Here is a 21,870-nt window from a genome sequence, read left to right as displayed (position 1 = left end):
CTCAGAGCTGATTACATTTTGCCACATGTGTTACTCTGTCGTGGCCTCCTTTTTCACTGTTTAGTTTGGGTTCTAAAGAATTGATCTGTAATAGTTGACAGATTTTTGGTTTTTTGAATGGTATGAAGCACACAAAAAAAAATAGTTCTAGACCTACAGTCTGGAAATAAGGGGAAGGCGTTACATTAGAAGCTAAAATGTAGTAAGGAGTAAGAACCAAAACTAGGGAAGAATACAGGTTTTCATCAGTGGTGGGATGGAGAAATAAATTGTGATATTCATATGACAGAATAACAACAAAAATGAATGAACTACATCTACATGCATCAGCGTGAATTAATCTCACAATCATAATATTGAGCAAAAGAACCCAGACACAATACAAAACCATCTGTGCTCCATCAATATAAAATTCAAAAACAAGCAACAGTAATCTGCGATGTTAGAAGTCAAGATAGTGGTTATTTTTGGAGAGGAGAGGAAGAAGTGGTTAGGAGGAGGTGACAGGAGGGCTTCTGGGGCTGCTGGTAAGAGTTTTCTTGACATAGGCGTGGCACACAGGTATGTTCACTGTGGTAGTTCATCAAGTTGTGCATTTATGACTTGTGGAATTTTCTGTGTTCCTATTATACTTCAATAAATTGCGTTTAAAAAGGATTGAGGAAACAGTACAAAAATCAGCAAGTAATTAAGAGTTGGTAAAAGTCCTTTGATCTATGAATGGCATTATAAACCTTTTTGCAGCCAATGAGGATTAACCAACAGTTCTATTAACATCAGCTGAAGATATGTCATGACTTCAGGGGATTTGCAGAGGCTGGAAAAGCTACTGCTAAATATAAGATGTATGTATGTGAGGCGACATTCACACGTGTACATATGCATTTGTATATCATACGTTGGTGTCCCATAGAGACCACAGTATAGCTACTTAGTATAGCACGTGGATTCAGCCAGCACACTACCCAGAAAAGTATTCCTACTCCCTACCCCCAATTCCTGTGTTCTGTAGCTGTTGTTACAACCTTTATTCGTGCCACTTCAGCCTTTACCCTATGTTTATTACTTCTCTTCAGATTACTCTCTCTTTTCATTCTGAGTCTCAGATGCCTTGAAAAATTGCACATTTATGGGGTGTTTTTAATCCCAGGTTCTGCTTAACTAGCTTAGTTGGTTTCTGCGCAAGAAGTGCAAACTAATTCTAGGGGCCCCTGGGTGGTTCAGTCGGTTGAGTGTCCGACTTCGGCTCAGGTCATGATCTCACGGTTCGTGGGTTCGAGCCCCGCGTCAGGCTCTGTGCTGACAGCTTGCTCAGAGCCTGGAGCCTGCTTCACATTCTGTGTCTCCTTCTCTCTCTGCCCCTTCCCCACTCACGCTCTGTCTCTCTCTGTCTCTCAAAAATAAATAAATGTAAAACAAAATTATTAAAAAAAAAGAAGTGCAAACTAATTCTAATATTAGTTTGTTAAGTGAAATTAAATCTGTTACCACTATATATACTTCATATAGCATATCTTAAAGTGAAGCAAGAATTACTTTTTATTATTTGTAGTTTGCAGTTGGTTTCGCCAATGAGTTCCGCTTCAGGCCAGGAAAAACTGCTGTTGATTTCCTTAGATGTATGTGCAAGCTTCTTCACATTCAGGTTTATTTCAGGTGGAATTTTGTTTTTTAGAAGAGGGTGACTCACTTATGAGGAATTTTAAATAGCTAAGCAAGGGAGATCTCTGTTTTTCATAAATTTTCAATTGTGTCCACTCTGCCAGCATCCATTTTTATTTCTTTATAACCCTTTATGAAGTTAGGTCTTCATGATAACTCTGATTAATAAACTAAACTTCCCAGAGATTACCTATTGCATGGGTTTGGAAGGAACGGAAAAGAAATTCTCCATGAAGTGAAAAGGAGATTTTAGTGTTCTCTAGTTTTGACTGATTCCAGCATAATTCCAGTTGTTGACATTGCTAGTAAAAAGAGTATCTGACTTCCCCCCCCCCCGCCCCGCCCCATTTTTAGGAAATTAAGCAAATTTGTGCTTATGTTTGAAAGGAGTATCTATATTAAAGGTGACTTTGAAAAGTGGGCCTCACGTTTGGAAAAAAAAAAAAAGCTAGTGAAAAGTTCTTAGGGATTGAGTTAAAGACTTGCATACTTTAAAAATCACTGCAAGATAGCTATGTAAACTTAAGGCAGATCCCACAATGTCATAATGTGGAACTTATTACTTGTTTCAGTAATTTGCTTGTTAAAAGTTACTCTCTTACATATATTGATTCTTAGAGCATTGGTTCAGTTGTGTAGAAAAAAAATTCTTAAGTTGTTAATTCATCTTGTATTTTGTTTTGTTTGTGAGCCAAATCATCCATTCACTTAAGCATTTAGTGCCTCTAATTTTTCGCCAATTGTATGCTGGGTTTTAGAGACAAAGATGAGTAGAATCGTGCCCATGACCACGTTGAACCCAAATCTAGAGGGAAAGGCAGATACAAATAATCACAGCAGTGTGAAGCAGGCTGCAGTAGAGACACAGATGGTGGGCTGCAGGACCTCAGAAGACCCATCTAACTGTTTCTGGGCCAGGGAGGGGTGAGGGGAAAGAAAGCTTTCTAGAAGAGACATTTGCACTAAAGGATGAGAAGGGCGTTCTCAGGTGGGCATGGAGAGAGTGAGTTCAGGAAGTCCCAAGCTTGCATCCTTTCTAGATTTCATTATGTGGTATTAGGGAACCCTTGAAGGTTTTTGAGTGAGGGAGACAGCTTGATCAGGTTTACATTCTAGAATAATAGCAGTTGGTACTGTGAAGGGGATCTATCATCTCATGGCCGAAGCTGGAGGTAGGAAGGCCAGTTAGGAAATTACTGAAAGGTGAGAGCACAGAGGAAGAGGGAGGAGAGGGGGAGGCATGGTTTCCGGATGTCCTGAGGAGGTGGGTGTGAGTGGCCTTGGTATTTAATTGGGTATCAGTGGAGCCAGAGGGTTGTCTGACTCACCAAGGTAGGAATTTGGGGATGGTGGTGCTAGAGGAAAGATTTGGAGTGTGGATGGAGGGTAAGATGGCAGGTTGAGGCTGAGTTTCTTTTTTTTCTTTCTTTCTTTCTTTCTTTCTTTCTTTCTTTCTTTCTTTCTTTCTTTCTTTCTTTTTCTCTTTTTTTTTAGAGAGTCTGCGAAGAGGGATAGAGGGTGACAGAGAAATTCTTAAGCAGGCTCCGTGCTCAGGGTGGAGCCTGACATAGGGTTCGGTCCCACAACCCTGGGATCATGACCTGAGCTGAAATCAAGAGTCAGATGCTCAACCAACTGAGCCACCCAGGCGCCCTGAGGCTGTGATTCTTGTGAGTCATTACACTGGATTGTCTAGAAGCCACAAAACTTAGAGGAGTGGCATGTACTAGGGACGTAGGTGTCAGCATCTTCTGGATATGATGACACCTGATGCTTCTGGAGTACATGAGATTACTGCTGGAGAATGCGTACAGTGAGAAGAAAAGACAAACACCTCCTTTCAGAAAAAGAGTTTGGAGGCGCTTGGGTGGCTCAGTCAGTTAAGCATCCGACTTCGGCTCAGGTCATGATCTCACGGTTCGTGGGTTCGAGCCCCGCGTCGGGTTCTGTGCTGACAGCTCAGAGCCTGGAGCCTGTTTCGGATTCTGTGTCTTCCTCTCTATCTGACCCTCCCCTGTTCATGCTCTGTCTCTCTGTCTCAAAAATAAATAAATGTTTAAAAAAAAGAAAGAAAGAAAAAGAGTTTGGGTACTCTTAGTGAATTTGTTTATCATACATGGGTTTTTACCCCCCTTCTCAATATACAAATGACCCTTATGGAGAACTTGGAAAGTGCATAAGTATTAAAAGACCATGAGATTCACCAATAATTCAATTCTTGTTTCCCAAGAAAATTGCTATTAACATTTGGATTATTTTCTTCCAGACTTTTTTTTTGTGCATATACTTTCCATACAGTTTAGATACCACTGTATATTTTTTCCATTGAGCATTAATTCAAGCACAGTACTATCTTATTAAAATTATAAATAACATTGCATTTAATGTTTCTGTGTGAGGATTATTTCTTTTCATTATTTATGATTACAATGTTTTCTTGCTTTTGATTACAGCATTTTCTTAGCGTGGGTTCCTAGAGGTAGAGTAACTTGGTTGAAAGGTATAAACAAAGGCAAAGCTTTACATTTTATATTTTTTTATTGTAAGTAGGCTCTGCACCCAGCCTGGGGCTCGAACTCACAACTCTGAGATCTAGAGTCGCATGCTCTACGGACTGAGTCAGCCAGGTACCCCTAAAGTTTTACATTTTGTTAAGTGTTTTTCAAAATGGTTGTATTAATTTATACTCCCACTGACAACAGCTCTAACATTTAAGGAGTTCATTAGATAAAAAGTCAGTAGAAGAGGTAGATGGACCAGAAAGTAATGGTATGAGAGAGGCCCTCAGAGGACAGGATTTCTAGAAAGAAGCATCGGCAGTAGTGAATGCTGACGTCATAGACGCCAAGGATGGACAGACCCATCAGGTTTGGTATACAGGTGGCAGCATAATGGTAGGGGGTTAGCCAGCTTACAATGAGCTGAGAAATGGATGAAGCAGACGTGTTCATTCTGGAACGTAGCTGTGAAGGACAGGAAAGACAGGGTTGTTATGTAGAGGGGCTCAGAACTGATGGAAGGGATACTGTTTGTTTTAAAACATTTTTAAATTTTTTTATTTGTTTCAGAGAGGGAGTGTGAACAGAGAGAGAGAGAGAGAGAGAGAGAGAGATTGATTGATTGAGAATCTTTAAGCAGACACCACATTCAGCATGGGCACGACCCTGGAATCATGACCTGAGTCAAAATCAAGACTTGGACTCCCAACCAACTGAGCCACCCAGGTGCCCCAAGGATGTCATTTGTTTTAAAAGGTGCCTGAGATGTTGGCATATTTGGAGGGAATAGGAGATGCTGAGGAAGTGAGAGAGGATGGGGTCCCAAGCTCCAGGGCCACCTCTTTTTCAGGGACACGAGGAAGGGTCATCACACCATGAGTATAGGCTGCTATGCGGCAGCTGGAGGAGCTTCCATCTAACAGATTCATTTTTTCTGGGAGCAGAAGGCAAGACTCACTTGAGAGCGGAGGGCACACAGAAACTTCAAGCTTGAGGTGAGGGTGAGCGGGTTCACGTTCTGACGTGGGTGCTGGTCGAGGGAGCCGGTCGAGGATAACCATGAGGATCACCAAGTAGTGTTGAAGGTTCTCCTGAGGTTGAAAACCACAAATCTGTAGCTCCCCATCATGGGTCTGGGCAGTTTCTCTGGCATTCTCAGCAGCCCAGGTGCAGGGGAGAAGCAAAGCAGTCAGTTGGCCATCTGAAAAAATTTCCTGCACAAGTACATTAAATAACTTTAAGTACAAGGAGGTTTATTCTTTCACAAATGAGAAAAAAATAGATTGACTTCCATGGAAACCTGATGACCAGGCTCCATCCAGGCCTTGGTACTACTCTGTTCCCTGGGAATTCACTGATTCTTGTCATTGAGTTTTACAAAAAGTTGGTTAAAGTAAGAAAGGTCAGGAAAAGAAAAGTTGGCATATTCTTGTATGATACATCATAAACAAAAACGAGGTACATAGGTTAAGTTAGGGGAAAGCAAAAAATAATAATTTTTTAAATGTTTATTTTTGAGAGAGATACAGCGTGAGCAGGGGAGGGGCAGAGAGAGAGGGAGACACAGAATCGGAAGCAGGCTCCAGGCTCCAAGCTGTCAGCACAGAGCCCGACACGGGGCTCAAACTCACCAACTGTGAGATCGTGACTGAGCCGAAGTTGGACACTTAACTGACTGAGCCATCCAGGCACCCCGGATGATTGTTATTTTTATGAGAAAAGTTAATATAGTTAGATTCTCTCTTAAAATATTATAAAGAAATATTTTCTTTATTCATCCTACTATTATGTTTTCTTTTACATGGTTTTGAGTGACATCAGTTTTCAATGGATATAAACAACCATTCTTGGGAACAGTAGCTATTAAATTGGTTTGAAAGCTGCTTGACAAGGATGAAAAAAAATATTATTTCCCAAAGGACTGCAGTAAGGCTGATGACTTTTATGCCAATGGAAGGCCAGTTTTTAACCACAAAAATTTCCCTGTAACCTTTCATGATTGGAAACATATTACTTGCTATTCAAAAACACAAGCAAATTAGTGAGGAGAGTTTCTAAAATAAGCTGAAGGGTTAGACATATAATTTGCGGATGCCATGTCATGATAGTGAAGTGTATTTCCTTCTGTATTTTGTTTTAGACTGTAGAGAGTACATGAAACTCTACAGTCCAGGCTTCAAACATGTTTTTACAACTCAACTGTAAGAGGAGGACGCTTGATTTTTAAAGCACGGCTTCTTCCAAGTGTACATGTTTTACTATATAATGCTTATTTCTAGCAGTGTATTTCTTCTTTTATAATATATAGTTTATCTAACTTTGTGTTGATGCACAGGAATTTAGGGAACTTGGCATTGTCTTTGAAATGGCTGTGTAGGAGCATTTTTATTATAGGGCAATTCTCTTAAAGCATATATTTTAAGGAACAAATATGAGCTACATATGCTGACAGTAAGGGTCCAGGAGACCGGGTCAGAGAGTAACTGCACCCATAGTTCAAGCTGGGAGTAATCACTGGTCAACAACATACCAAGAGTGTGTTGTGCTGTAAGGAGGGAGTCAATTTTAGATGCAGTGTGACCATCAGAAAGCTAATGACAGACTATGGTGATTCTTCAAACTAAAGGTGTCTGCAGCATCCAGAACATTCTGTTTCCTTGCTCACTCAGAGACTCAGCTACCACAGAACTACTTGTTTTCCTAAGGAAATGTAAAGAGAGAGATGAATTAACTTCTTTGGCAACTTTTTACTTTGGCATAATTTAAACTTTCCAAAAAGTTACAGGAGTTCCCACATACTTTTCACCCAGATTCACCAATTGTTTTATATCCACCAGTATTTGAGAGTGAATTACAGACATCGTGCCCCTTTACTCCTAATGCGTTAGTGTGTACTTCCTAAGGACAAGGAGAGTGTCTTATGTGACCACAGTGCAGGTATCAGAAGCAGGAAATTTTACACTGAATTAGATAATAGTCTTGTTTCAAAGTCCATATTTGATTTTGCCAATTGCCTCCAATAATGCCTTTCATAGCAATTTTTTTTTCTGGTCCAAGATTCATATCATATCTCTTTCATCTCATTTAATCTTGATTAACTGAAGTGAAAGGGAGGGCAACACAGGTTTCATTGCATGCTTTTGTTGTATACATATCTATTTCAGCATCTTCTCTGAGAACGGAATGATGGAAGGTTTTATGTAGCAGTTGTCATATAGGAAATACCTGTCCTTCATGGTTCATCAGTTAGTAACTTTTCAGCAGATGATTTACTTTTGGACAAGCAACCACTGGTTCTTAAGAAGTCTTGCTATATGGGTACTGTTGTGTGCTGCAGTATTAAGCTTTCTTTTGTTCAAAGTGGTCTTTTTTTTTTTTTTTTTTAATCTCTACACCCAACATGGGGCTCAAACTCACGGCCCTGAGATCAAGAGTCACACACTACTAACTGAGCCAGCTAGGAGCCCCACAAGACTTATTTTTAACATGTGTTAGCTACTATTTCATCACACATTTTGTGTAAGCTCCTGGTAATATGGTTCTAAAGTATGTCCTGTGTCTTATCTTCAGCTGAGGAAAGATGAGAAATGGCCGTCATCTTTCTGCCTAAAGCCGGTCATTCACTTTTCTTTTCACTGGGCTATGGGCTAGAATTATTCTCTGGAACAGGTGAACAAAGCAGCATATGCTTGTGATTCCAAAACCATTCGTCACCTTCACCATGTTTGTTCCATTGAAAATTGCATGACGGTTCCCTGTACTGATGTTTCATTCTATAGAAGTTTTGCAGAGTTGACATTGTGCTTCTTATTCCTTCCCACAAGAGATGACGAATTCCCAGATTGAGACTTTTATTAAAAGTCTCATGGCCTAAATAGAATCACAAAGCTAAGAAATACAGTACAATTTTTAAGCAGTTATTTTATTTGATTTTATGATTCTATGGAAGTGAGAATTATGTTCTCATCTATTCTGTTGTGTTTTGTCTTGATTATTTTCATTTTTATGAATGTTTGGCTGCAAAAGGATATATTGTTCCTCCCAAAATTTACCTTGGGATAGGTTTTCTTTGTATTTATATTGTCAGTCTGTTTCCATTTTTATTTAGTGATTTGAATTTTTTTTGTAAAGTTTATTTACTTATTTAAGTAATGTCTACACCCAGTGTGGGGCTTGAACTCACGACTCCAAGATGAAGAACAGCATGCTCTTCCAACTGAGCCAGCCAGGTGCCCCAATGATTTGAAAATTTTGATGGTTTCTGTATATAAAACAAACAGTTTTCTATATGTCACTAATTACTGTCATTTATTTTTGCAAGACATATTTCTATTTCAGATGATAGAATTTCAGCCCATAAAGCACAAAACTAGATTTTCACCTGAAGATACATGTAGATGCTTACCTACAGATGACCTATAAGTTTACTAAGTCTCAGTGACTTTGTCCACATTGCAGACTCTGTTATGCTGATCAGATATAAATATAACAGTAACATGCATGATCGCATGACATATATGCACTTTTTTGGTAATGCCTGAGATGATGCTGAAGTAGGTATTCTGCTATTTGACCTTTCAGAAGTCAAGATCAATACCACGTACGGGTGTCACACGATGAGCTGACTTGTCGTTTCATTAAGCCCAAGTTGCATTGCAGTCCAGTTCTTGAACTCTGAGGTACCAAGTCTGTGTGAGGCAGGATAAGATACCAAAACGCAGTCTTAGTTCTGTTACAGAGGAGGAAGAGGGCAAGTGGCTGCTAGGTAGCAGCCCCCGAATCACTGTGCCACGCCTCAGGCTCGTCTTGTACCCCTTTCCCACTGCTCGCTTTTCTGGAGCGGTACCAGCTGTTTTTCAGTTACCCTAATTTGGCACAGGTTTTTTTCCTATAATTTTTCAGCGATTCATATTTTTTAGAGGAAGATCATTAAGTAATATTTTCCTTTCTTTTAAGAGGGCAAAGCAAGGGTGTAGAAAGCCACCACATGAGTGGAAAATGTTCTTGGAGTGGGAATCGCATCATTTCTGTGGTGCTGGAAATATTCTCTGCCACTGTCCAGTTCGGCAGCCACTAACCACATGTGGTGGTTGAGCTCTTGAAATGTGACTGGTGCCACTGAGGAACTGAATGTTACATTTTATATCATTTTATTTGACTTAAATTTAAATAGTCACACGTGGTCAGTGGCTACCATATTGGATTGTTCAAGTTAACACTGTCATTCACCAGTCGGAGACCGCCTCTGAACTCAGGCTACTTATCTTAAAAGTAAGGATTATCTTTTGCATAGACTTGAGAACCAAATACCATCATGGATATAAAAGCTCTTTGAAACTCATAAATTGAAAATATAAAAGGACTTTATCCATATTATGGCACCGCGGTCTTTTTTCATAGCAAAATTGGAAGCAACTACTTTTTGTTGCTTATCTCAGTCCTATTCTTTCCCCTGTTCCATTGATTGCTGCTTTTAATGGGGAAAAACCTATAGTCTGTCATGTAAATAGGGAGAGGAAAACAAAATTAAGATAAAAAACTAAATGGGGAGACAAAATAATTCATTATTATTGAATTGTGGTTGAAACGTACTGGCTCTTAAAAAGGTTTGAAAGTGAGGGGCGCCTGGCTGGCTCAGTTGAGTAAGTGTCTGATTCTTGATCTCAGCTCAGGTCTTGATCTCAGGGTCTTGAGTTCAAGCCCCTCATTGGGCTCCCAGCTGAGTGTGCAGCCAACTTAAAAAAAAAAAGAAAAGAAAAGGTTTGAAAGTGAAAATTGAAGACAGATTTTTTGATAAATGAAAATTATATGTATAAAAATTCACACATACATATATGTCCATTTTTTTTTAATGTTTATTTTTGACAGAGAAAGAGTATGCGTGTGTGTGAGCTAGGGAAGGGCAGAGAGAGAGGGAGACACAATGTAAAGCAGGCTCCAGGCTCTGAGCTGTCAGCATAGAGCCTGATATGGGGCTTGAACTCACAAACCATGAGATCATGACCTGAGCCGAAGTCGGATGCTTAACTGACGCCCCACACACATGTCCATATTTTAAAATATGGTCAAGATAGAAAGTTACAAAGACAAAAATAAAAATCACTCAAAATCTCACCATCCAGAATAGCTATTGTCAGTGTTTTTGTTTGTTTTAATTTTTTTCATGTTTACTTATTTTTGAGGGCAGGGGGAGGAGAGTGTAAGCAGGGGAGGAGCAGAGAGAGAGGGAGACACAGAATCTGAAGCAGACTCCAGGCTCTGAGCTGTCAGCACAGAACCTGATGCGGGGCTTGAGTTTTTGAACTGTGAGATCATGACCTGAGCTGAAGTCGAACACTTATGACTGAGCCCCCCAGGCACCCCAGTGTGTGTTTGTTTGTTTTATTATTTATTTATTTTATTATTATTTTATTTTTTAATGTTTATTTATTTTTGAAGGAGAGGAAGGCAGAGCATGAGTAGGGGAAGAGCAGAGAGAAAGGGAGACACAGAATCTGAAGCAGGTTCCAGGCTCTGAGCTGTCAGCACGGAGCCTGATGTGGAGCTCGAACCCACAAAATAGGAGATCATGAGCTGAGCCAAAGTCAGATGCTTAACCACTGAGCCACCCAGGTGCCCCTGTTTGTTTTTTTTTAAGTTTATTTATTATTTATTTTGAGAGAGTGTGTGAGCATGAGTGGGGGAGGGGCAGAGAAAGGGAGAGAGAGAATCCCAAGCTGGGTCCATGCTGTCAGCACAGAGGTGTCCAACACAGAGGAGCCCACAAACCTTGAGATCATGACCTGAGCCAAAATCAAGAGTCAGATGCTTAACTGAGTCACCCAGGAACCCCATCTATGTTTTGATGTGTCTTTTCAGGTATCTTTTTCTTATACATGTGTAACTTTGTAAAAAACACAAATATGGTGGTGAGGGGTGCCTGGGTGGCTCAGTTGGTTAAGCGTCTGACTTGGGCTCAGGTCATGATCTCATGGCTCCTGAGTTCAAGCCCGGCATCGGGCTCTGTGCTGATAGCTGAGAACCTGGAGCCTGCTTCGGATTCTGTGTGTCCCACTCTCTCTCTCTCTGTCCCTCCCCCGCTCACGCTCTGTCTCTCTCTGTTTCTCAAAAATAAATAAACATTAATTTTTTTTTTTAAAAATGGGGTGCCTGGGTGGCTCAGTCAGTTGAGCATCTGACTTTGGCTCAGGTCATGATCTCATGGCTTGTGAGTTCGAGCCCCATGTCGGGCTCTGTGTTGATAGCTCAGAGCCTGGAGTCTGCTTCGGATTCTGTGTCCCTGTCTCTCTCTGCCTCTCCCTCACTTATGCTCGCTCTCTCTCTCTCTCTCTCTCTCAAGAATAAATAAAACATTAAAAAAATAATAAAATTCCCACAAATATGGGAACATGCTGTGTTAGCCTGCATTTTTAAAAATGTATTATTGATATTTTTACATGTGAATAGACATACATCTACTTAAAAGATCTATAGGTTTTTAATTACAAACATAATAGTTACACAAAGTTAAAAATTCAAGCATTGTATATAGAATGTACAAAAAATTTTCATAATTCATATCCCCCATGGCATTATTAATTGGTGTACAGGTCTGTCTTTAAATACACATACATATACAGGTATACATACATATTAGTGTGACTTTAAATTTTGTTTTTATAAAAACTAAACTACACTGTATATACTCTTCTTAAGCTTGTTTTTTCACTCAACAGCATATGTTTTGTACGCTTATTTAACACATTGTATTTCATACAATGGCATATTTAATCAATTTAGTGGTGAGCTGGTTTCATTTTTTTGCTAATAAATAGATATCATTGTACTAACAAATATCTGTGTGTGTGTGTGTGTGTGTGTGTGTGTGTGTGTGTGTGTTTCTTGGTATACATTCCTAGAAGTAAAATAAAGAGTCGACGTGTGTAACTTTTCTTTTTTTTCTTTTTTTTTTTTTTTAAATTTTAGAAAGAGAGCGTGAGCAGGGAGAGGGACAGAGGGAGAGAGAGAATCTTAAGCAGTCTCCACGCTTAATGCAGAGCCCAGTGCGGGGCTTGATCCCACAACCCTGGAATCATGACCTGAGCCAATATCAAGAGTTGGAGGCTCAACCAAGTGAGCCACCCAGGAGCCCCAAAGTGTGTGTGCTTTTAATATTTTTATATTTATTGTGAGATTGCTGTATAGGGAAGTAACATTAATTCAGCAGAGCATGAAAATGTCTTCAGAATGGGTATTGCCATATTCATTTGGGGAAAAAAAGCTTTATCCTTGCTGGTGCATTTTCTTCATGTTAATCTTAGCTTGAAATTCAGCTAGATAAGTTTATGTGGACATATTGTTAGGGAACTGTAGAGCCCACATTTTGCCTGTATTACCTTGAAGAAACCCACTGCCATTCCTTTAGTTCTGATTCCTGGATCTGTAAACTGCTTCTTCCTCCCTTACTTCCATCTCTCACATTCCCCTAAAAGGTAGGGAAATAGAAAATTCAGTGACTCTGGATTTCCTTGGCATACCACATAGAAAACATGATTTAGTGACTAAGAAACATAAGGCTAGTAGTCAGTACTAAGCATTCCATTTGATTCATTCAACATTCCGTTACTGATTTGGCAGGTTATTTGGCTTTGAATACATTTTATATAAACACACTTCTCCATTTTCTCCTCAGTCACCAGAGTTTGTTCTTTGTAAATACTCAGTGTGGTGTATGAGCTTTAGAATAAGATGGAGTTTACTTCTTTGGCTGGTTGAGTACTTTATATATATATATATATATATATATGTATATGTATATATATATATATATATATATTTTAACATTTATTCATTTTTGAGAGACAGAATGCAAGCAGGGGTGGCACAGAGAGAAAGGGAGACACAGAATCTGAAGCAGACTCCAGGCTCTGAGCTGTTAGCACAGAGCCGGACGTGGGGCCTGAACCCACAAACTGCGAGATCATGACCTGAGCTGAAGTCGGGCGCCTGACAGAGCCACCCGGGTGCCCTGGCTGGTTGAGTACTTTAAATCAAAGGTATTTCATAGACTCCAGTTAAACACACACACACACACACACACACACACACACACACACACAAACACACACACACACACACAGTTTGGCTTAAAAATTGAATTTAAGAGTAGTTCCTGCCCTTAAAGAGAATTAGGAATAAAACAACAATATTAACTGTGTGGAGTAAAAAAAAAAAAAAACAAAAAACATGTATTGAAAGAAATAGAAAGAAATAGTGATCTGGGTCAGGTAGAGTCTTGGAGAGCTTTCTAGAAGAAATTAGATACTCAACCTGGTTTTTAAAGTTGGTGGGATTTTGTGGTCTAGATACATAGCGTGGGAGGTGTACTCTGAGAGTGAGGAGAAGGCATGGAAAACACCATGGGTGCAAGGTTGAGTGCCAGCAATATCTTGGAAATAGCATACAGCTTCCCCCGACTGGAGTAGATCATCTGACCTGAGAAAAAGCAGGAGAGGGGGAGGGGATATGGGCAAGAGAGAGGAGGAGAGAGAGTGACCCCTTAAGTGTGTAAAGTGTGTAAAGACTTGGAGGAATAACTGAGTATTTTTATTTTATTTTATTTTTTACATTTAATTTTGAGAGACAGCACAAACAGGGTAGGGGCAGAGAGAGAGGGAGACACAGAATACAAAGCAGGCTGCAGGCTCCAGGCTCTGAGCTGTCAGCACAGAACCCGATGTGGGGCTCAAACCCATGAACCGTGAGATCATGACCTGAGCCGAAGTTGGATGTTTAACCGATGGAGCCACCCAGGCGCCCCTAACTGAGTATTTCTGACCAACAAAAGTACTAGAGAAACCGTCAGTCCAGTGTGAATCTGACTTCTAAAGGGCCCACGTGAGTCCTGTCCACTGGGACACTGCTGGACTTAACTGTCTCAGAAAACTTACAGCCACCTAAACTTCTCATGCTTCACATTCCCTGTACTCTTCGTCATCTCCCCAAATGTCATCCCGGGTATTCCCACACTGCGTCCCACTTCTCCTCCTGACTCAGGATTATCAACTCGAACTCCATCACATCCGTCTTCTCAACCTTGAACTGCATCATCACACTGTTTCAGGGACCCTCGCCTGGCAAAAGCCAAGCCCTGGACCTATCAAACTGGTCTTTTTTGTTTGCTGTTATGATAGACCCAGTACAAGGGCTGCTGAGCCTTGCTGGAGAAAATTAGGCTACTTAGTCAATAAATTTACACTTGCTAACCTCACTTGTCGTAAATCTGCTGGGCTATCCTCCTCGGCTGTATCCTAGGCTTCTTTCTCCCATTTCGTGCAGTACCTTTTTCATATTCTTTCCATTAGCCGCATATTTCCGTCTTGCTACTCAAAGAAGTACTTCTTCAGACCTGAATGCCCATTCCTGCTGGCACTTCCGCACCCATTCTCTCCTCCTTCCCTCCTGTCTCAGTAGAAGATGTGCTCATCCTCCTCTGTTAGGCCAGTCCCATCCTCCCTGTCCACAGGTCCTGTCTCTTCTCATCCTCACAGGGACATGAACTTCTCAATTATGACTTTTCTCTTTTGAATATTAGTCCTTGCCCTCTCTCCTGCATCTTTTCCTTCAGTATTCAAATCTTGCAGTGGTCACCTGGTGTTTTACCAGAGTAGGAGCAGCCCCCCTCCAATCTAGTCAAGTATAACTCTGGGAACCACAGTATAAATACAAGGCAGTCCTCCTTTTGGCCACCGTTGATTGGTCCAAGAGTGGACACCTGACTTGAATTGGACCAATCACCGTTCTTCACCAGGATTTCGTATTTGAAATGAAATCCTGTTTCTCTCCTTTTGGTGGCTGAAATTCAGAATGTATACATGTTTGGAACTGTTGGGAGTCAAGTTCTATGTGAAGATTGGAGAGTAGAAAACAATGATAGCAATGAGAAAACAATGAGAGAAGAATGTGAATGAATTTGAATCGATTATAGCAGAAAGGTAAAAACAGCATTCCCTGAGCTTATTTTACAAGCAGTGATTCCCAGCCCTTTTCGTGTCATGTCCCACATAGAAAATGGTAATATCAGTACTGCCTGTTGAGGGAAATGGATAAGGCTGTGCTTATGGCTGGTAGGCACACCTGTAATCTGAGCACAGGTTAGGAAGCTGTGTTCTACAGTGTTCTGGGAGAGCACACCTGTAACCCACACCCAGGTGGGGTCACCCTGTTCCAGTATCTGGTTCCAGTTCTTTGCTTGAGTCCCAGTCTGTAGGTCCTGTGAGATATCGACATAACCTTCCCGTAGATGTCATTTCCTCCAAGCTGCCTTCCTGAACTCCCAGCTGCTCCTCCCGTGTGCTCCGGTAACACCCTGGGCCCTGTACTCTTAATTATCTAATTATTTGTATACCCTGTTGAACTGTGAGTCCCAAGAGGGTAGGAAGCACATCTGCCGTTTTATCATTATAGCCCCAGTGCCTTGGAGTGTTGTAAACATCTCCCGAATGAAGGAATTATGTTCTGCGCAGATAAAAAGATTAAGAAGCAGATTGTAACTAGAACAAAGTCTTAAGTAAATATTCTTTCTTTCTAAAGGAGACAACTTTTGAGTGGGCGCCCTGGAAAGGAAAGTGCATGAGAACTATGTCTTTCTGGCATTTTCACTCAAGGAGCTTTTTCAGAGCATGAAAGCTTCCAGTTTCTCATATTTCGACTTGAATTACATATCTCAGTATTCATATTGGAAAATAAGACTCAGGCCATCTTCAGAATAACAAATCTCTTGTGAAAAAAAAAGCTTCAAAAATCCTGAGAATAAATATGCAGGCATAACAACATGGGCAGTTTCTCTGTTGTCCGCTGGCAGAGTTATGTATTCATTCTTATTTATCAATACTGAAAACTATAAGGAGGGTCAGTTTCTTTCTCACAGGGTCAGTCTCCTTCCTCTGAGGTTCTCCTTCATTCTCTTTCCTTCTCTGAAGGTAGTCCTTTACCCCGATTGGTTGTCTGTCACAGAATTTCCAGGTTTGGTGCTTCACTCTGCTTTGGTGTGAGAGACCAGACTACAAGTAGTTAGCAACTGTGTGTGACTCCATGTAGCTCGACCCAGATTTTTAAAGCATTAGTCTCTCCTAGGGTCTTCCTCGTGCCTTTGGTTCTTAGACCCCACTACTACGGCTTCTAGCTATTTTGGTAAGCCTCCATATGCTTTGAATTCTGGCTGAAGTTTTTTTCTTTATTCATTGCATGGCTTTTGTGAAAATAAGGTTCTTTCTTCATTGGGATGTAGGCATATCTCTGTTTACCACTGAATTTAAAAACTGGCGTCTGGGTGGCTCAGTCATTTGAGGGATCCAACTTCAGTTTGGGTCATGATCTCGCAGTTCATGGGTTTGAGCCCCACATCAGGCTCTGTGCTGATGGTGCAGAGTCTGCTTGGGAATATCTCTCCCTCCCTCTCTTTCTCTGCTCCTCCCCCATTTACTCTCTCTCTTTATCTCTGAAAATAAACTTTAAAAAAAAAACAACTGTCCATCTGTCTCTCTCCAACAGCTGGGCCTGCCTTCTTGGCTTAGAGCTTAGTCCTCCCTGCTTTTGCTTCTCTTTGGTTTTTGACATTTCCTGTATTTATGGTCAAAATTAAGACTCTGCTGTCTTGCCTTTTTTCCCTTCCATTTTTGTTTTGCTAACCATACATTATTTTTGCATAATTATATCACAAAAGGAGATATGGCTCAGCAGCGATTATTTCAAAAACCTTAGGGGAAACAATATATGAAGTTGTAACCCTTCATAGGTTAATTTAGACATTTAATGTAAGTTAAAATAAAGTCCCAATTGGATTGGAGTGGAGTCAGGTGTACAGGAGGGAACTTGGCTAAGTAATTTCAAAATTAATATGGAAAAAATAAATATGTGATAGTGGCATAGAAAAGTTTGAAAGAGAAGAGTATGGAACCAGGATATAATCTAATCTACCACTGGTACTCCAAGTAGCTTCTTGGCTGTCCTCTTGACTTCTTCTAGTAAAGTATTTTTCATCTTCTTATAGCCAAGTAGTTTTTCTAAAATGCTTATCTTCATGATTGAACTCTTCAGTGGCTTGCCTCACCCTCAGGATAAAGGATGAACCCACTGAAGGTCTTGCATGAGTCCAGCCTCAGCCACCTTCGTGCTCCATTCGCAGTGAAATGCTCTCAGCCTCTGGTAGCGCAGAGCTTTCTAGCACACCTCCCCCTCAGCCACAAGACATCACCCCTTCAGGAACCATTTTCTCATTCCCCAGCTCCAGGTTAGGGCCCGTTAGCTCCCTGTGCATATCCTATCATCCATATCACACACTATTGTCACTGCCCAGGACTTGTCTCCATCTTCCTACCAGCCCGTAGGTGCCATAAGGACAGAGACCAGGTGTGTCAGGTTGACCATTTTAATCCTAGAATTTAACACAGTGTAGGTGCTCAGTGAATATTGGCCAAATGAAATAATTATAAGGCTGTATGCGATGTCTGTATAAGGCTATAGATGTTCCCCAATACAGCAAGAATAAAAGGACAAATTGAAAGAACTGAAAAGACAGCCCAGGAGACTGCTGCATGTATAAAAATTTAATAAGTGATTAAGTATGCATCATACATCTGAAGAAGAAAGGAATATTTACTTGATAAATGGTACTGCCACAGCTGGCTATCAGTTTAGGAAAAGATAAGATTTAGAGATGAGTTCAGTACAAAACCCTCAAAAAAGGTTGCTAAGGAATTAAAGAGTTAAATATTTTTAAAAACTGGAAGAAAATGGATGTGAATGTTTACAGAGAAATACTCATAGAGTATATATATATACAGAATATTGTAGAGAAAAGACTTTTTAAGTTTATTTATTTTAAGAGAGAGAGCTTGCATGTGTGCACATGCGAGCCAGGAAGGGGCAGAGAGAGAGAGAGAGAGAGAGAATCCCAACCTAGCTCTGCACTGTCAGTGCGGGGCTCGAACTCACGAACTGAACTCACAAACCATGAAATCGTGACCTGAGCCAAAATCAAGAGTCAAACACTTAACCAACTAGACCACCCAGGTACCCCAAGAAAAGACATTTCTAAGGTAGGGTATGATTACAGATTTGACCACATAAAAGTTTTAAAAGCCCAAAGCAAATTACATCCCAGGAAATGATTCTAGTAAATAAAATAAATAAAAATATCTTAAAAACATCACATATATTGTATATTAAATATATATAAAAGGAAAAGAAAAAGGTTAATATGTTAAATGAATGAGAACAATTCTAAAGACCCCAATAGGTAAATGCATATGCAGAAAATGAACAGACCATTTGTAAAAGTAAAGTATAAACAGCAAAATTAAAATATTTTTAATTTTACTAGTAGTCACAGAACTAAATATTAAAAGAACAAAATACTGATAATTTTTTTCTATCAAACTGATAAATTTTTTTTTTTAAGCCAGAGTTGGTGAGGACATGGTGAATGGATATTCTCACGCATTGTTGAGTACCAACATCAATTGATAGAGTTCATTCTGAAGCTTTTTGGCTCTGTGTATATCAATACCAAATGGTCATATACATTAAGCAACTCTACTTCTTGTAAATCTAGGTTAAGGAAACATTTTAGGTACAGATAGAGCTTTAAAAGATGGTCATCAAAGCATTTAATTATAGTAAGAATTAGAAGTGGTCTAAACCTCCAGCAGTAGAAAAATAAATGATGACTTATCTACTTGAGAGAATAATACATAGCTATTAAAAATGATTATGAGCCACATCTGGGAGAAAAGATTTTCACAATATATATATCTGATAAAAGACTTACAACCAGAACATAAAAGGGACTCCTACCAAAAAAAAAAGGGGGGGGGGGCACTTTAAAAGAAAACCAGATGATACATTCCCCAGAGTAACTAAAATTAAAAAACCAAATATTGATGAAGATAAGAAGCAGGTAAACTCATTACCTATTGCTGGGGAGAGTCACTTTGGAAAACCTTTCTCAGTATCTCCCAGGCCAACTATACACCTGTCCTATGATTCAGCACTTCTAACTCCTAGGTATATACTCAGGAGTAATGAGTTCAAGTGTCTACCAGAAGACATAAACAAGGTTGTTCCTTGCAGCTTTAATCAAGTAGCCCCAGGGCGCCTGGGTCTGACTCTTGATTTTGCTCTGTCTTGGTCCAAGGGTCCTGGGATCAAGCCCCATTGAGCAGCACCCTTGGTGGCGTGGAGCTTGCTTGAGAGTTCTCTCTCTCTCTCTTTCTCTCTCTCCCTCTCCCTCTCCCTCTCCCCCTCCCTCCCTCCCTCTGTCCCTCTGTCCCTCTCCCCTGCTGCATGTGCACATGTGTTCTTTCTCTCAAAATAATAATAATAATAATAATAATAATAATAATAATAATAAAGTAGCCCCAAACTGGAAACAATCCAAACGTACATCAACAGGCGAATGCATTAAACAAGTTATGGTATACTCCTATATGGAATGCTGTGTGGCAATAACAAGAGAACAAACGAATGACACACACAACAAACAACGTGAACAAATCTCACTGACATCATGGTGAACAAGAGAAGAGAGATCAAAGGAGCACCTTCTAAATGATTCCATTTATGTGTTGCAAGAACAGGCAAATTAGTTGATCATGACAGGTATCAGAGTAGTTACTCCTGGGCGGGAGAATTGACTGAGAAAAGGCACAGGGGAACCTTCTGCTGTGATGAAAATTTCCTTTGTTAATCTGTATGCAGTTACAGAGGTCTATAACATATGTCCAAATTCAACAACTCTATGGTTCATATGAATTACCCCTTTACATTTCTCATTAATAAAAAAAAAATGGAGGAGATGCCTGGCTGGCTCAGTCGGTGGAACGTGCAACTCTTGATCTTGGGGTTGTATGTTCGAGCCCCATGTTGGGTGTAGAGATTACTTTAAAAATAGAATAAAAACTTTTTAAATAAATAAATAAATAAATAAATAAATAAATATTTGGGAAAAAATTGTATGTGTGGCCTTGGATAAGTCAGTTCATTTTCCTAAGCTTTAATATTCTCATTTGTAAATCATAATAATACTTAACTTGCTGGTTTACTTTTAGAATAGCACATGGTCAGTGTGTAATAAATCACAGTTTATTTTCAACTAGAAATATTTTTAAATGATTATGATATGTGAGATATGTATAACTAGAATAATATGGTTAGAGAAATACAAAAGGAACAAAACTCCCTTATGCATTAAAAAATTCACAAAATTTATTCAGTAGATGTCTAGTTGGCGGGATTAGTTTTTTCTTCCTATTTTTAGTTTACAAAAATGTTTAATGAGCATTGCTTTTAGAATGAAACCTATTAATCTTCAAACATTAGAAAAATTCAGTTAAGGGGCACCTGGCCGGGTCAATTGGTAGAGCATGTGACTCTTGATCTCAGGGTCATGAGTTTGAGTCCTGCATTAGGGGTAGAGTTTACTTAACAAAAAAAATTCGGGGTGGTGGTGCACTTCAGTGGCTCAGTCAGTTAAGCATCTGACTGTTGATTTCGGCTCAGGTTATGATCTCGATCTCATGGTTCATGAGTTCAAGCCCTGTGTCGGACTCTGTGCTGACAGTGCATGGAGCCTGCTTGGGATTGTGTCTCCCTCTTTGTCTCTGCACGTCTCCTGCTTGCTCTCTTTTTGTCTCTCAAAATAAAACATAAAAATAAATAATAACAATTAAAATTGTAAATTTCAGTCAATAGTAAGCTCAATGTGAACCTACAATTAGTGTGAATCTCCAAATATTCTCTTTTAGGTTAGATTAATTGAAGAGGATTAACTACAACTAAGGAGTGATATTTATCTGGTTTTAGGTGCTACCATTCTATTAATGTTGTTCTTAATTTATTTTTGAGAGAAAGAGAGAGACACAGAGCATGAGCGGGGGAGGGGCAGAGAGAGGGAGACAGAATCCAAAGCAGGTTCCAAGCTCTGAGCTATCAGCACAGAGTCTCATGAGGGGCTTGAACTCATGAACTGCAAAATCATAATGAGTTGAAGTCGGATGATTAACCTACTGAGCCACCCAGGCACCCCTAGATGCCACCATTCTAAAGGGATATAAACCTAGAAGATGTTCAGAAAAAGCACAACCAGGATAGCAAAGAGACTCTGGGCTGTGGAATGTGAAAGAAGGCAGAAAGAACTCTCGGAGAAAAAAATACTGAAAAGGATCTGATGGCTGTTTTCCAATTAGAAAGGCATTTGTGTGACAAAGCATTTGTTGTGTTCCCTGTGGTCTCAAGCAGGACTGGAATCAGCAGGTAGAAGCCATTCCAGGGAAGAGGTTTCTGGGCTGGATAAGAGAACCCTTTGTGGCGATGCTGTTCGTGTATTCAAGACATTGATGGAGTGCTTTTCTGTTGTAGGTGCTCTGCTAAGTGTAGAGTTCGAAGAGTAGGTAAGGCATGGTCTTCAGTGAGCATGTACAGTGACGAAGGAGCCTGTGCATAATGTTTTCAGTGCTACAGCACAAGTATGAACAGAATGTTCTGAGGGCACAGAGCAGGCAGCTTTCTCTTCTGCAGGGAATTGGAGGAGGTAACATTTCAGTCAAGTATTAAACAATGGATTAATCAGTGTTTGCCAAGGAGCCATGCAGGGAATGGTATCTGGAGCAGAAAACCAGAGCTGTGTTTGATGAGCCTATCAAGGTATGTTTGGGACAGATTGTTTAGGATC

At 40.0% G+C, this 21,870-nt stretch overlaps 1 protein-coding gene across 2 annotated transcripts in view; it reads left to right on the top strand.

Annotated features, from left to right (window-relative positions):
* Nucleotides 1-21,870, top strand: part of MYO1D (myosin ID) — a 361,516-nt gene that overhangs the window by 20,708 nt on the left and 318,938 nt on the right. Inside the window, exon 1 of one of the 2 annotated variants that reach the window (XM_043583687.1) lies at nt 21,572-21,842. The exons of the other annotated variant lie outside the window; for it this stretch is intronic. Within the exon in view, the coding sequence (XP_043439622.1) occupies nt 21,829-21,842 (14 nt within the window). The 5' untranslated portion in view covers nt 21,572-21,828. Of the gene's footprint in view, nt 1-21,571; nt 21,843-21,870 lie in introns of those variants that run through there. 2 annotated transcript variants of the gene reach the window in all.

The sequence above is a fragment of the Prionailurus bengalensis genome, chromosome E1 (assembly GCF_016509475.1).
Source record: "Prionailurus bengalensis isolate Pbe53 chromosome E1, Fcat_Pben_1.1_paternal_pri, whole genome shotgun sequence".
NCBI classification, from domain to species: domain Eukaryota; kingdom Metazoa; phylum Chordata; class Mammalia; order Carnivora; family Felidae; genus Prionailurus; species Prionailurus bengalensis.
The sequence above is the reverse complement of the archived record's forward strand: the minus strand, read 5'-3'. Positions and strand labels throughout refer to the sequence as shown.